Source organism: Antennarius striatus, chromosome 23, assembly GCF_040054535.1.
Source record: "Antennarius striatus isolate MH-2024 chromosome 23, ASM4005453v1, whole genome shotgun sequence".
Lineage (NCBI taxonomy): Eukaryota > Metazoa > Chordata > Actinopteri > Lophiiformes > Antennariidae > Antennarius > Antennarius striatus.
In genome coordinates this window covers 10,013,604-10,029,435 of record NC_090798.1, presented here as the reverse complement: position 1 = coordinate 10,029,435, position 15,832 = coordinate 10,013,604, and the positions used below count along the sequence as shown (strand labels likewise).

Below are 15,832 nucleotides of genomic sequence, written 5' to 3'. Positions count from 1 at the left end.
TAACTTACCTTGATTTAATTGTTTAGTTTAGCTTAGTATAGTTTTATTTATTTATTTAATTTTATTTAATTTGTTATTATGCGATCATTTAAATTAATAATTAAACATGGAGTTACAGAACTGATTAATATCTAATGACCTTTAAAGGTCACCTCATGAACTCCAACGGATTGCTGTCCCGTCCACGGGGACGTGACGTCACGTTGTTTACTTTCCAGCAGTCCCTGAAGCGTGGCGGGAGTCCGGTCACTACGGCAACAGTCCTGTTGTCCCCTGTGGCTGTGAGACCGACACGCGCTGAGCCTCGTGAATGTTGCTCCGGTGTTTCCGCTCTTAATGGACGAATCAAAGAGATAACGGTCGGTATGTGTGTCTGTGTGTTGCATTTGAACGGGCTCCGGCGGTACAAGACGCCACATGGGACCGCCCCCTTCACCGCCTCGCCTGCTTACTGTGCCCATGGACTGTAGTGTAGTTTTCCATAAAGCAGCCATTAAGAAACTTTCTGTAGCTGAATTATTGACATGTTTACTGTAAATACCTGTTGACAAATAGAATGACGATTATACTAATACAGCCTGCTAATGTCAGTAGAAGTAGTAGTAACATGTTTTATAAAGCTTAGCCTGAATCTGTTATTGTTAGCATCTGCCTGTTGTCAGCAGGGTAACATTTCTATTTGATAATGCTTAGCTTTTAGCTATCATTAGCTAACACTTCATCGGTAGAGTAACATATAAATTTGATAATGTTTAGCTTAGCTTAGCTTGTTGTTGTGATATAAGCATATATAAGCAATTTGCTTCAGCCCAGTCCTTTTTTGGTTATTAATACAATTGAAATATGTTTTGTTTTTTAAATGTGAAATATGAACAACCAAAATAAATTTCATTCATTCAACGAATGAATGAATGAATGAATGAAATGAATTAGCTAACACTGGTCACTAGCGGGGTAGCATTTCTGTTTGATAATGCTTAGGTCTTAGCTGTCATTAGCTAACACTGGTCACCAGTGGGGTAACATTTTCATTCTAATTCCTTGTTCAGTGTCATGGAACGTTACGAGTCTCTGGGTCTGGTCGGCGAGGGCAGCTACGGTACTGTGCTGAAGTGCCGCCATCGAGACTCTGGCCGACTCGTCGCCATCAAGAAGTTCTTGGACTCGGATGACGACAAGACGGTGAAGAAGATCGCCATGAGGGAGATCAAGCTGCTGAGGGTACCTGCCAATCGATCGAACCACGAGCTATCAAGTTTATTGAAGGAACTGTTAGACAAAGTTTTGATTCAGTTTCAAGAACCTTATTTCTCCCATCATACCTTGCAGCAGCTACGACACGACAACCTGGTGAACCTTCTGGAAGTGTGGAAGCGTCGTCGCCGATGGCATCTGGTGTTTGAGTTTGTGGAACAAACGCTTCTGGATTATTTGGAGCAAAACCCCAATGGTTTGGAGCTGAATACCAGTCGTCGGTACCTGTACCAGATTCTGAGGGCTGCAACCTTTTGCCACCAGCAGCAAGTGAGGACATGATTGCGTGTTTGGCTCTAGTTAAGGACTAAATGATCTAAAGCTCACAGTCCAGGTTCAATCAGTTGGAATCATTTTGATGACATGGAACAAGTGAAATAAAGGCTAACTTCTAAACCCCTCCTTCTGAAGATTATCCACCGTGACATCAAACCGGAGAACATACTCATATCTCATGGGGGCGTGGTCAAGATGTGTGACTTTGGCTTTGCCCGGACAATGGCGTTGTCCGCTGAGGGCAGCGTCTACACGGAGTACGTGGCAACTCGCTGGTACAGAGCTCCAGAACTGCTGGTGGGAGATACCAAGTATGGCAAGTAAGTGTTAGCCCACGTCTGGGAATATGTTAGCATGGGATATCATCTGTTAACGTGTGTGTGTGTGTGTGTGTGTGTGTGTGTGTGTGTGTGTGTGTGTGTGTGTAGACCAGTAGATGTGTGGGCCATTGGTTGTCTGTTGATAGAGATGCTAACAGGTCAGCCTTTGTTTCCCGGAGACTCCGACCTGGACCAGATCTACCATATCATCAGGTGCTTCGGTAAGCTTCTCTACTTCCTGTTTCTGAGCCAGTCCAGGGTCTTGGTAATCTTTTTGTAATAAGAGCGCCAATCGATGACTTTCATGTCTTTTAAATGCCAGCGTGGTGTCAATGAAACCACGCCTTCAGGTGGGGCACCGGGAAACGAGTCTTTGTTGGTGAATGCTTGACATAGGTCATCAACCAGAAATGTTCCAGTATGGCTGACCACGAGAGACGGTTATTACTGCTGGAACTCACAGCAAATTATGATGAACTGACTGATACGCTGAGTCCTGATGAGTTTGTGTGAACTCTGACCTTGTCTGGTTCTGCTGTGCGATTTCCCTGACAGGTGACCTAACCGCTCATCACCAGGACTTGTTCCACAAGAACGCTGTCTTCTCTGGAGTCAGACTTCCTCAGTGTTCTGGTAGAATCCCACTGGAGCGCCGCTTCCCTGCCATCACACCCACTGCCCTGGACGTCGCAGAGGTAACAGAGGGTTTGTGTATTCCCCTCATGTTCCTACCGCAGGCTGCCGTACTGATCAAGACCTGTCGTTGTGTTTGTCCTCTCTTTCAGAGGTGTCTTCAGATGGATCCTGAAAGACGAGCTCACTGCTCAGAACTGTTGCAGCATCCTCTCTTCACCCTGGATTCTTTCCACATCCGGTATTTCCATGTTTAAAGTCTTTCATTTTTACAAAGTAAACCCCAAGTCCTTCCTGAAAACGGATCACCTTGAGCAGTAGTGAGTGCTACTGGTGGTACTGAGTCTCTGAATTAATATCTCTGTGTTAAAACAGGGTTTTGGATGAGCTGAATGCTAAGATCCAGAAAGACCACAGAGAAAACTCAACCCTTCCAAAAATACCCAAAACCCCAAGACCCAAAAAGGAGGAAAAGGATAAGAATGAAAGAGGCAGAGACAAAAAAAACCCCAAAAACATAAATGAGAAGTTCAACAAGGAAAAGGAGAGGAGCGATAAGGAGGGCAAGGAAAAAAAGATGCCAAAAACAGAAGCTAAGACTCTTTCCAAGTCTCTGAGAACCACTTTGGACACCTCAGGACTACTGATGGCCACCAAGCAGTGCAAAACATCAGATGTCAAGATCATTGATGATGCGGTGAAAACAGGGATGAGAAGTAAACCAGGACAAAAACCAGGTACAAAACCAAAACAGGAAGCTGACATTTTGGAACCAACTACATCCCTTACATTTGATTTGTTGGTGGCATCCACCACATGTCCAAAGGACAACAACAAAGGTACGCCTAAATCTAAGACATTTAGTCCAGAGCCAAAAGAGGTGAAAGACTTTACTGGATCAGACAACTCAGAAATCTGGAGATTTTCAAAAACGGAGTCAGTTTCAGACTTTTGGAAAAGCTCAAACACAAAAGTTCCCAAATTATATAAAAGCCCAACCACAGGTTCAATCCAGCATTCATCTCCAAAATCTTTAGCAACTGAGCATTCAGACACCCGATTCATACAGGAAGTGGGCAAATGTTCCAAAACAGAATACCCTACCCATAAAATACCAGGTGACCCAGAAGGGCCAAGGTTGACACAGAAAACTTCTCAACCAACTAGTGATGACCAGACTGAGGTCAGTGCCTTAAGTACCACCTCTGTCTTCAGGTCTAAACCATCTAAGACCCCCTCAGCTTCAAGAACTAATCAACTTTTGTCCACCAGTCCATCAAACAGTCTCAGCTCAGATCCTTCGGTGCAGGCCAATCCTGGGGCCATCAACACCAGCTCCATACCAAACCAACCTGCCAGGGAACTTCCACAAGTATTCACCTCAACCAAAAACCACCAGAACAGCTGTTATTCTTTGAAGCACAACCAGGACAACTCTGGCTGCTTGAAGTTGACCAAACCGGTTGTAAACCACGTGGAGATGTCTAACAGGAAGCTCGACTCTTTTGAGCCCTGCGGCGCCGATCAAAGAAGCAACTCCAAGTCCACAATCCCCACAGAGTTGAGAAAACAATTAATCCCTCTTCCGTACACAATTCCTACAATCGACGTGTCGGTCAGAATCGCTACCCTGAAAACATTTCCCATCCTAACAAAAGAGAGGCGAGGCCATTTAGCACTTCCTGTCCCCATTGGTGCAACAACATCAACCCAAGTTTCGCAGGATTCTAGAAGCAGCAGCGAATCCGAGCCGGAGTCCCTGAAACCCCACTACTGCAAACCTTTAATTTTAGAAGCTAAACCTAAGCTGGAGGCTTTAAGCAATCACAACACCGCAGTGACTCACGAGTCTAGATCTACAGAAGACTTCCCACAACAAAGCAGCATTCCTCATACACCTACCGCCACACCTTCAGCCGCTCTGGACCGCCAAGCTTCAACAGGAAGCTCTGGATTTCCCAACACGGACGCCGCAGACATGATTGAGTTTCAGTCCTGTCCTCCACCTCCCTCCTTTACAGTCGCCAGCACCAACAGCCTAGCTGCCAATGCCCAGCTTCAACGAGGGGGCCGTGTCCATCCCGGGACCCAGGTCCCCTGGTGGCTTCTGACAGACAAAAGTCCGATCAGCGAGCACTCCTTCGTGTCTGACCTTTGTAACTGTGGTAACAGCAATGGCCAAGTGGCCAAGAAGAAGTCTGACCTCCATCTCCCCAATCTGAGAAGCTCCGCTCCACCAGGAGACGACGGTACACACACAATAAACAAATAAATATTTACTCAACCAGAACAATAAACACATATCCTCTCAGGTAAACACAACAGGGATCAGAGGAAAGACAAACAAGTGATGTCGTCCAATTGTTTGTCAGAACCACAGCAGCACTGATGAAGACGTGAAGAAGAGGAAGAAGCTGAAACATTCAATGGTTTTATTCTGTAGGATTTATTGACAAGCAGCTGACCGATCACCAACAACGTAAGGAAGGTCAGTTCAGTCCGCTTAGTAAAATGTGTGTTCATCATGTTAATGTAAAGCTGACCAAACATTTGAAAGCTGACCAAACTGTACCGCCGTTCTCCAGGTGTAATGTTTGCTCCATTGCTAATGGGTAAGCATTTTTTATGCTAATAGATTTTCAGATTAATGTTTGACACAAGTTTGTGTTTCTCTATAAATTAATCTAACATGAGTTTAAAGTTCCTCTGAAGACGAGTCCGGTCTCAGCCCCAGCCTGCTAGCGGTTGAAGCTAATTCATCGCTATCTGACCCGCTGGAACCCCTGATTGGCTGAGAGAGAACCCTGTTGAACCCTGGGAGCTGACCAGCCCCCTGTCTTCTGCTATTTGCCAGGAGGCGGTGGAGGAGGTAGTTCATGGAACGGCTGCCAGTGATTGGTCCTGCTGTAGTTATCCTTGGCCCAATTGGTCCTCTGGTGGTTGTGGTTTCTGATTTCCTGGCTTTTGATTGGCTGGTTGGCTGGAAGTCGTGGACAAGACATGAAATGACTTCCTGTCCAGGACCCGTGGTGAACAATCCGGATGAGGTTACAGTACCTTCCTGGTGATGGGCTGGGCTGTGGCTGTTGTTGTAGGTGTTGGTGAGGGTGTGGGTAGAGGGGAGCGTCTGCAGGTATCCACAGGTGAACCATCAATCTCTGGAAGATCAAAGGGCAGGGAGGCGGAGCCAGCTGTGGAGGAAACATGTTACTTTATCGCTTGTCGCTGTGAAAACTACATCAAAGACGGCTTCATGGAACCCGATTAGGTCCAGGGGTTTTGATAGTTGCTGGGTGACATCATCATTAGTGGTGACATCATCATTAGATAGATGGCATAATCAGGCCAGAGGTAGCCGGTTAGAGGTCTATAAATTTCTTCTTTAAATTCCTCCTCTTCTTAATATTGACATGAAAAACAGTCCAGTCTGTACTATCAATTCTAATCTGGAAGCTAACAGACATGGACTTCCTGTTTAGGTAAGAGCAACAGGACCTCCAGCCAATCAGATTTGAACCTGGAACTGATGGAGGAATGCAGAAAACAGCTGGAATGGTCACATCTTTAATTTCATCCAATCAGGTTCTAGATCTCCATCAGCAGCTTTTGAGGATGCTGACGCTTCTGGACCAGGACTATATAAAGCAGGGGTGTCAAAGTCAGATATGGAAGGACAAAAAAACAAATTTGCTACAAGGGCTGGACTGGTTTAATGTTTATTAAAACATATTGAAACGAACATAGCCTGTTGAACTAAGAGCTAACACGGTGTATATTATTTAATAATTAAATAAATAAGGCACTATTTTGTTATGGCTCTGTCAGTATCTTTAAGGGGAAACCTTTTCAATGGGCAAACAGCAAAAAAGTAAATGTCCTTCAAAAACAAAACATGTTCCTTAATATTAAGATAAATGCATAAATGAAATTGCATGCATTATAAAATGATAGTACATTATTGTGCATGCATTATTGCATGAACAATAATAATATTGTACATACATATTAATTATGCATTATTTTGCAAAAAAATTTAAAAAAAATTGTTGTGCTGCTCTATGATCCTACCAATCAGTGCTTTGAAATAGTAAAATTAAAAAAAATCAGTTGTGTCCTTTCTCGTGGCTCTTATCTGCAATTTTCTGAGTAATTTCAACTGAAATAAATACAGTATGAATAAATAAAATAAAATACAAAAATCTATGGCACACAAACAGAACAATACTTCCTTCAAAGAGACATCATGTCTTGTAGAAACAAATGTAAAACTTTAACTCAATTTAAACTGAAAATACGTCACTGCTGTGTGATGCTTACTTGTCTGATATTTGATGGTGTCTCATCTTTTGTACAAGTTCATGAATGTTCAGGTTCAGAGTGAAGGTGTTTATAAGGTGTTTATAAGTCAGACGGCTCCTGTGTGATGTTTTGTTCACCCACACACTTATTCCTACGGTCAATTTGGGACCAGTCAATTAACCTGAAGCGCATGTTTTTGGAGGTGGGAGGAAGCCGGAGAACCTGGAGAGAACCCACGCAGACACGGGGAAAACATGCAAACTCGGAGCGGGACGCAAACCCCGAACCGCCTTGCTGTGCGGCGACAGCGCTACCCACTGCTTCAATGTGCCACCCTGCTGATACACATTCAAACCCAAAGCCCGCTTACTGCACTGCAGTGACTTCTGCTACAGTTGCATTGTGGGCACTGTAGTTTGGGTGCATGCAAAACACCAGAGGGCCACATTGGCCCACTGGGCCATAACACCAGCGGGCCATAAATAATTCGCCATGGGCCAGATCTCGCCCGTGGGCCTTGACTTTGACATATGCGATCTACAGGTTCTAGATCAAGACCATCTACAGGTTCCGGACCAGGACCACCTACAGGTTCTGGTCCACGATGTGTGGTAGTGTTGGTCATGAACACATTGACTAATGAATAAATAAATGACCCGTGTTCTGTACATCGGTAACTGGATCCGACTGGAACAACAGGCGCTGCTACCTAATCCGTTAGTCTGTGCATTTTTCATGACGTGATCTAAAATGAGAACATGCTGAGGAATATGAACATTCGTGTCTGCATGTCTGAACAGAGCGGTTAAGGAATTAGATGCTCACCGGGATTGATGAGGAGGCTCTGAGGTCTGAGGAAGAGGAGGATGAAGATAGACGCTGCCAGCAAAGACAACATGGCTGAAGATGGAGGCAGGAGTAACACTGAGAAGGTAGGAGGTCAAGATGAAGGTCGACAGAAGAAAAAAGGACTGTAGACTGACTGAAGAAGACTGGAGGTGAAGGAGATTGAGGGAAGAGGAAGAGGAGGAGGGAGAAGGAGGTGGGAGTGGGGAGGAAAGACGATGTCTAGACAGTAGATTTGTCTAAATGGACGTGACATGATTTTGTTGGTCTGGGTTGCAACACAATTTATCCCACAATTCACCCACCCTCTAATGAATAATTACTGAATAACCACTACATAACTACTGAAAAGCTACTATATAACTACTGAATAACTACTACATAACTACTATATAACTACTACATAACAACTGAATAACTATTGAATAATTAGTACATAACGACTGAATACTGCATACTACATAAGTGAATAACTATTACGTAAGTACTATATAACTACTTTATAACTACAGCATAATTAATGAATACTGTGACACCTGTAATGTAGAAGTAAATGTTTGCTGCTAGCAGAAGTGTGACTACTGTGTATTAGTGTGTAATTACTATCTGATTACCAAAGCTAGCCTATAATTAATCACTAACTACTGTGTACTAGTGTGTCATAACGATTACTAGCCTATAACTAATGACAAATGACTGTACATGTGGCTCCATGCATCTCTACACATGCTGTAGCCGTGTTGGCTAGCAGGTAGAGTGTTTAACGGCCTGACAGCAGACTGTCAGTGGAGTGAACGACCTCCTGTCATATTTACTCATCTGGAACATCAGAAAAGACTTTATTATGGGAATGTGTCAAAAAATTTAATCTAATAAATTTAATATCATTAACTATCAGGTTTAGTGCTAAAGCTAGCAGTTAGCTGTTCTCCAGAGATCACACTCCTCCTCTTCATCAGGGAGTCTCCTACAGGTGAGATGATGCACGTCTCCCTGCCCACGTGACCTTTGAACCAAGTGTCACGTGTGAAGGAACGTAAGAGGAGTTTAATATCAACCAATCAGCAGCAGGACGTGGAGTACAGTTGCATAAAACCAGTGGTACACTAAAACTCCAGCCCTGTCCAGGTGGTTCTGGAGCACCTGTGAAAATCCCCTCCATTCCCGGAGCCCGTGGGGTGTTGATGATGAAAGTCTAGGTGAACTTCTTGAGGAGGCGGAGTTTAATGTAAGTGATGGTGAGGAAGAAGAAGATCATGATGCTCAGAGCCACGTGGTTCTGCCAGAAGCCCCAGTAGGAGTAGTCCATGCCCAAGTGCGCAAGGACGTCCTCCCCAGCACACCTGGAACACAACGGATCCCCATTAACTAACCAGTAACAAACCAGTCTCCTGACACCAACGCATGACTCTGCCCGTGACAATCTGACAGACCATCTGGTGTCTGCTGACATCTACACATTAAAATGCTTATGAACCTGCAGACCCTCCTCTTCCTTGCTCGGTGGCAGTCCCTCATGCTAACCTTTGACCTACCACTACAGGTCAATAAAAAAAAGCAGCTCCTGAAATAAACCAAACACGTCACGTGATGGAGTTTCCTGACCAGCAGGTGGTGCCACCTCCATGTCTAGAGATCTGGTTTAAGAGTCTCTTACAGCTGACCCGGTTCGTAGCGGCTCTGGTTGGACACCTGGCAGAAGTCCAGCCCAGACAACTCATTAACTAGCAGCGCCTGCAGAGACAAAGACCATCATCATGCTGGACCTGCAAAGCATTCTGGGTACCACCAAGGTTACAGTCTTTGTGTGTTTGGGTACGTACACTGTAGCCGTATCGGGGTATGCTGGTGTAACGTAACCAGGACAGCCAGTCTGCCAGGGAGCGAAGGTTGACGAGTAAACCGCTGAAGAGCTGCAGGAAGAGAGACAGGAAACCGATCGATCTGGACTTCCTGTCGCCTGGAAGGGTAGAAGTCTGGATTCTAGCATGTATATCTTAATGTGTTTACATGTAATGTGTAGATTCATCCAGGACAGCGCCCGTCATGGGCTGTCCTACCACAACACATTGTGATTTTAGCTTCGTCCCTAATCTAGCAAATTGGAATGTAAATTTAAAAAATCCAAATTAAATTTCGCAGATGTCCAATCATTTGACTTCTCGTTAGAGATTTATTTTCATGACTAAAAGAACAGTTTGTGAGTTAAATAGATAATTAGCTCAGCATCTGCTGTGGTAACGCAGAGCTACTACAGTTTGCTTGCTAAGCTACATGAGCTAGTGACATGCCTTTTGTTTACACAACCTTGTTTACACCATCCTGGTCGCTAAATCTACAGTAACTAAAGGGGCGGGTCTTAGTAAACATGTGTGATCCGATGTGTGTCACCATCATGAAGACGAAGGTGATGGTGATGAAGACGTTGGCGATGGCCACCACCGATTGGTCGGCTGAGATGGCGAGCGTCATGGAGGAGGCGGTGTAGGCCACCAGCGTCAGGGTGAACATGAAGGTGAAGAAGGTTGCGGGGTCGCGCTTCAGACCTGATGGGGGGTAGTTCCATCATGAGCAAACAGTCTGTCATGTTTCTGTACTAATAGATGACATTAGCGCTTCACGTTACCATAGAAACGGGGCTACGTACCGGTCAAGAAGTACAAAACGCAGCTGAAGATGACGACGGGGATCGCCCTCATGAAGACCACCTCGGTCAGGATCTTCGGCAGGAAGTACACCGACAGCCGGTAGTAGCCGCTGGTATACTCGTGGCTGATGACACACAGATAGTGGTCACGCAACATGCTAATGCTAACACAAAGTTGTCCGGATGTTACTCACAGGAAGAGCTTCCTCTCGGTGATGAAGACCTCTGCCGACGAGGTGCTGCTGAAACACTGGTTTACGATGATGAAGAAGAGGAGGCCGTTCCTGAACAACACAACGACAGACAGTCAACATGTGCAAGCTAGCAACGTCAGCAGCGTGCCTACGCCGGGCGCACGGCTAATGCCACGTCACCTGTTCTGGATGCCGCTTTGATCTAGCTGCATGTTGTAGAAGATGGCACCAATGATCAGAGAGAGGACCAGCGTTATTGCCGACTGTGGGCAAGGAAAAAGAAACAATGACGTGCTAACACTACGCCAACACTAGCTGCAGGGCCTGTCGGCTTCTACCTGAGCGAAGTAGACCTGAGGGTTGATGACGAGGTTTCGCAGTGCCCGCCTGAAGACCCATCTGAACTGGGTGGCAAAGCCAGTGTTGTAGGTGATGATCCTGGGGGGTGGGGCTGCCATTGCCTGCTTGCCCTGGACGATCCGATCTGAGGGAGACAAGGGCCACATTCCCATCGATTAATTGACTGACCCCTCCTGAATGATGTCATTTACCTCCGCCACCACCTACCCAACTCTGCTTTTGCCTGTTGGAAGAAGACAGAGTTCCTGTATTCCTCCACGAATTTCTCCTCTAGTTCACACCTGGCAATGGATATCGACTCCGCCCCTAGATCTGTGGGGGGCGGGGCAAAATATTCACACACCTTTATTTTCAAATTCTCAAGCAAACTGATCCTGTTTCTATTTTTGTTGAAGTCACTTCCTGGTTTGAAACACCTTTGATGTCCTTGTGGGTGGAGCTGGCAGCGTCTCCATTAATGAGGTCCAAGAAGAAGTCGGGGGGGTTGTTGTGCGGCTCACAGGTGTATCCTGGGAAATGAAACCATGGTGGCTTGGTTCAGCATCGGGGTGTGGCGTTGAGGTGGGCCCAAACATCACGTTCTTACCAATGCCTGAGAAGTAGTCTAGGGCCGCCTCCGTGGGACCGTGGTACACCTGGTCGGAGGTAACGACAGGGTTAATAGGAGGGTCTGCTCATCGATAAGGCAACAAATGGAGGAGATGGAGGGGGTGGGACCTGGCGGCCGCGATGCAGCAGGGTGAGGCTGTCGAAAAGACGGTAGATGGAGTAGCGGGGCTGGTGAATGGACAGGATGATGGTACGGCCCTGGCATGCCATTCTGAGGACGACAACACAGCGTGACCTGAGGTTACATTACCATGACAACAGAACAACACAGCTGTGACCCGAGGGTCATGTTACCATGGCAAAAGAACAACGACAGCCGTGACCTCAAGGTCATGTTACCATGGCAACAGATGCTGATTACTCAGCAGCAAGAGACAGAATAAAATTAGACGCAAAATTAGGAAGAAATTAAAAAAGTGTGTGTGTGTGTGTGTGTGTGTGTGTGTGTGTGTGTGTGTGTGTGTGTGTGTACTTCTTGAGCAGCAGCAGCACGTAGTTAGCCGTGCTAGCATCGAGGCCTGTTGTTGGCTCGTCCAGGAAAAGGACGGACGGGTCAATGATCATCTCCATGCCGATGCTCGTCCTCTTCCTCTCACCGCCAGAGATCCCACGAAACAGCTGGGTGCCCACCTGTCACACACACACACACACACACACACACACACACACACACACACACACACACACACACACACATTTGCCTCTTCCTCTGCTCCTCTCCCTCTTCATCTCTTCCTCCTCCTTCTCACCCTGCTGTCGGCCACGTGGTTCAGGCCTAGCTCCTGGATCAGTCTGTTCACTTTGTCCTCCTTCTCCTTGTGAGCAATGCATTCTGGGAGACGCAGCGCCGCCGAGAACGTTAGGTTCTCCCTGACTGTCAGTGAACCCATCACCACGTCATCCTGGAGACCAGAGGAACAGCCTCAGCAGCAGACAGGAAACCATAGGTGAGACTTCCTGTCTGCCTGTCGCACCTGAACCACGTATCCAGACAGACACTTGAAGTTCGGAGGCTGACAAGCGCCGTCGATCAGAACCTCACCCGACACGCCTGCCAGGTCCTTCCGGCCTGCCAAAACATCCAGGAACCTGAAGGGAAGCGAACCCATCAACACCTGGATCCACCGGCGCCATCCCGCCTACGGGAAACACTTACGAAGACTTTCCACTTCCTGTTGGTCCCATGATGGCGTTCAGACCGGGCCTCATGATCCCACTGAGAAAGAGAGAGAGAGAGAGAGGGAGAACATCACAGATCGTCCATGATGCAACAGGGCAACAGCTCGAACCCTGTGGAGAACGCGTCTCTGATCAACCTTGTTTTTAGAACCCTAAAGACAAGCAAGCAGATGAAAGGACAAGCTATTGTTAGCAGCATTAGCATCCAGCATTGCTACATGGCCCCGCCTTTGAAACCCATCCAAATCACAGAAGCATAAAAGCAGGAAAGATCTGAGACGACAACAAACACAGAAATGTTTGTTTTCAAGTCGGCACTGCATCCAGGTGGTCCGATCTGGTTCCAGATCCGCATCCTGCTGCCGAGTAAGCTTGTTGTTTCAGGTTCAGGTCATTGTTTCCACTGGTCTGACTCCACGTTTGATCTATGGGCGTTTGATCACGGCCACAAACATACCACCTGTGGCATCTACCAATTGGTCCACTTCCTGCGCTCCGACCTCAGTCCACCTGGACCTAACCGACAGCCGTAGCCCGTTAGCTTCCATCCCGTTAGCTTCCATCCTCTGCTAATGCTCAATATTCCCTCATTAACCACAAAGCTAACCCTGATAACAGCTTTCCAATATTGAGTTTTGCTAAGTATTGTAATTAATATGCCGCTGACATCAGCATGTCAATAAAGTTTTGTTCAACAGCTTCTTGGCAGATGACGGAATCTGACGCAGCAGTAATCTGAGTACTCGTGTTTGTTTGTGGCACTTGAGTAAATATGTTGGAGGCCTTTGGCGAACTGTCACGCCAGCGATTAGAACCTGCAGAACGTGAGGCTTCATAGGCACGGCGAGTTTCGATGACATCAAGCGTGTTGATGACATCAAGCTGAACATGCAACCATCATAGGAGGGAAATACGAGTGACCCACACGCACACGTCACCGTCAGCTCGACAGAAGGATCTCGGCGCCCCTTTTGGAGCGCTTCGTCTGGGAGTGATGAAGAACCACCAAAGGTGGACCAGAGCAGAAGAAGAACCACCAGCACCATCAGCTCCACCACCAGCTCCACCACCATTAGCTCCACCATCATCAGCTCCACCACCATTAGCTCCACCATCATCAGCTCCACCACCATCAGCTCCACCGTCATCAGCTCCAGCGTCATCAGCTCCACCACCAACAGCTCCACCACTATCAGCTCCGTCATCTCCACCACCATCAGCTCCACCACCATTAGCTCCACCACCATCAGCTCCACCGTCATCAGCTCCACCACCATTAGCTCCACCACCATCAGCTCCACCGTCATCAGCTCCAGCGTCATCAGCTCCACCACCAACAGCTCCACCACCATCAGCTCCACCGTCATCAGCTCCACCACCATTATCTCCACCACCATCAGCTCCACTGTCATCAGCTCCACCACCATCAGCTCCACCACTATCAGCTCCATCAGCTCCACCACCTTCAGCTCCATCAGCTTCACCACCATCAGCCAGACCACTATCAGCTACACCACCATCAGCTCCACCACAATCAGTTCCACCACCATCAGCTTGACCATCAGCTCCACCACCATCAGCTCCACCACCACCAGCTCCACCACCACCAGCTTCACCAAGACCAATTCCACCACCATGAGCTCCGCCAGCATGAGCTCCACCACCATCAGTTTGACCACCACCAGCTCCACCAAGATCAATTCCACGACTATCGGCTCCACCACCATCCACTCACTTCAGGTCGATGAGGATGTCTTTCTCTGCAGCTACCGTCCAGCTCGGACACCTCCCTCGCTGTTTCACCTTGAAGCAGATGTTGTGAAAGCTCACTGTGGCGCCTTGTTGGTCTCCCTCAGAACCTGTGGACTGTGGAACCACCGTCACGCCTAACAGTTAGCAAAACGTGTGGCATTAGCATCACGGATGGAAGGCAGAAGGCTACCTGCTGTTTCAGGGCTCCGTTCAGGTCTGGATCCATCATCACGTGGATTTCCGACATCCAGAACCGCCACCCACCTGAAGACAAAACACTAACAAAAATCACCGCGTTACTGTCTTCATTGTGTTTCCACTGCCCCCTTTGGTGTCCAGCGGTACTGCTCCGTATTATCCTGAGCCACAATTACTTCCACAACCCTCACAATTGGCTGGAATTAGCTTAGCGGCTAGCGTTATAAGTCTACAAATAAAAACCCGCCAGAATCCCGATAGTCAAAGTTTTAAAAAAGTAAACATTTGGTACCAAATAAATTATGAAAGTTTGCGTCTTAATTACCACTTTTGAATAACAGAGATACAAAGAAAAAATGTCTACATCTCTTGTAACATGTTGCTAACATTAGCATTAGTATACTATACCATAATATATCATATGTAAAAATATACAACATACATACACTCGTCATTAGTTTTTTTTGATTGGCAGGTTTGCTGAAAAGTCAAGTATCCATGCTGTTAGCTGAGGCTAACGTTAGCAACTCTGCTTTTCATTCTCATGTGTAGTTTATTCAAATTTGAACAAACTTTTATTTGAGAAGAAAAATAAAGTTTCACACATTTCAGCATTAGAGTTATTCTCACTGAATTATGTGAGAAGTTTAGTCAAATGACAAAAATATATAATAAATTAATACTTCACCATGAAATGATTTCAAGCCTGGATGTGACAACCAGCTTCAGGAGGAAGTCAACGGAGGGAAAGTGTGAGATACTGTGGAATCGTCTCGAAAGTCGTCCACACTCGCCAGGTGACCTCTGATGACCCTTCCCTGAATCTGACCTCGTTGGCTTCTCTGCCGACTCTGAATGCTCCGCTTGGATGAAGCCGACGGGGTAGAAGCTGCAGAGTGAAGCCGCGTCGCTACGCTAATGTTCACTATTCACCCAGAGCAGAAGCATTAGCTCCACACAGACAGGAAGTAGAGGCGGCGAATCAGTGACCTGATGAAAGGATGGACGCTAGCACAGCTGTGTGTGTGTGCGTGTGTGTGTGTGTGTGTGTGTGTGTGTGTGTGTGTGTGTGTGTGTGTGTGTGTGTGTGTGTGTGTGTGTGTGTGTGTGTGTGTGTGTGTGACGGCTGATTGTTCAGTGTATAGGTTTTAGTGGCTCGTCCTGTTTTGTAGCTGAAGGCATGATGAGACAAGCAGTAAGGAGGAGCGCCTCCCTCCCTCCTGCAGGGGAGGGGGGGGACGCTCCCTGGAATGGCATCACACCGA

At 46.8% G+C, this 15,832-nt stretch overlaps 2 protein-coding genes across 5 annotated transcripts; one reads left to right on the top strand and one right to left on the bottom strand.

Annotated features, from left to right (window-relative positions):
- The first annotated feature begins 250 nt into the window (after nt 1-250).
- On the top strand, nt 251-5,751 carry LOC137590988 (cyclin-dependent kinase-like 4). Its single transcript, XM_068308843.1, has 10 exons — nt 251-359; nt 1,050-1,221; nt 1,330-1,524; nt 1,666-1,850; nt 1,959-2,071; nt 2,406-2,545; nt 2,636-2,724; nt 2,859-3,322; nt 4,505-4,732; nt 5,579-5,751. Exons 2-10 carry the CDS (start codon nt 1,054-1,056, stop codon nt 5,749-5,751), a joined length of 1,755 nt encoding a protein of 584 aa, XP_068164944.1. The 5' UTR covers nt 251-359; nt 1,050-1,053.
- Nucleotides 3,607-15,671, bottom strand: LOC137590793 (broad substrate specificity ATP-binding cassette transporter ABCG2-like). Of its 4 annotated transcripts, none has more exons than XR_011034489.1 (21): nt 15,256-15,671; nt 14,560-14,647; nt 14,353-14,483; nt 12,595-12,654; nt 12,413-12,527; nt 12,188-12,340; nt 11,911-12,068; nt 11,547-11,649; nt 11,416-11,464; nt 11,246-11,338; nt 11,037-11,141; nt 10,808-10,953; nt 10,650-10,732; nt 10,470-10,559; nt 10,276-10,400; nt 10,020-10,174; nt 9,452-9,541; nt 9,286-9,362; nt 7,608-8,971; nt 5,541-5,674; nt 3,607-5,463 (listed from the first exon to the last, which is right to left on the bottom strand). XR_011034489.1 is itself a non-coding variant. In XM_068308580.1 (18 exons), the coding sequence occupies exons 1-18, from the start codon at nt 14,614-14,616 to the stop codon at nt 8,824-8,826; spliced, it is 1,938 nt and encodes a 645-aa protein (XP_068164681.1). In that variant the 5' UTR covers nt 14,617-15,200; the 3' UTR covers nt 5,695-8,823. The 4 variants fall into 4 exon arrangements, 1 of the variants encoding a protein (XP_068164681.1); XR_011034491.1 differs by having other exon boundaries at nt 14,560-14,633; XR_011034490.1 differs by lacking the exon at nt 15,256-15,671 and having other exon boundaries at nt 3,612-5,463; nt 8,772-8,971; nt 14,560-15,201.
- Nucleotides 15,672-15,832: the final 161 nt, after the last annotated feature.

Coding starts and splice junctions, on each gene's coding strand:
- LOC137590988 (XM_068308843.1), top strand. CDS start 1,054: ATGGAACGTTACGAGTCTCTGGGTCTGGTCGGCGAGGGCAGCTACGGT. Junction 1,222..1,329: donor GGGAGATCAAGCTGCTGAGG/GTACCTGCCAAT, acceptor CATACCTTGCAG/CAGCTACGACACGACAACCT. Junction 2,546..2,635: donor CTGCCCTGGACGTCGCAGAG/GTAACAGAGGGT, acceptor CCTCTCTTTCAG/AGGTGTCTTCAGATGGATCC.
- LOC137590793 (XM_068308580.1), bottom strand. CDS start 14,616: ATGTCGGAAATCCACGTGATGATGGATCCAGACCTGAACGGAGCCCTG. Junction 12,528..12,594: donor ACAGGAAGTGGAAAGTCTTC/GTAAGTGTTTCC, acceptor GCTTCCCTTCAG/GTTCCTGGATGTTTTGGCAG. Junction 12,341..12,412: donor TGTCTGGATACGTGGTTCAG/GTGCGACAGGCA, acceptor TCTGGTCTCCAG/GATGACGTGGTGATGGGTTC.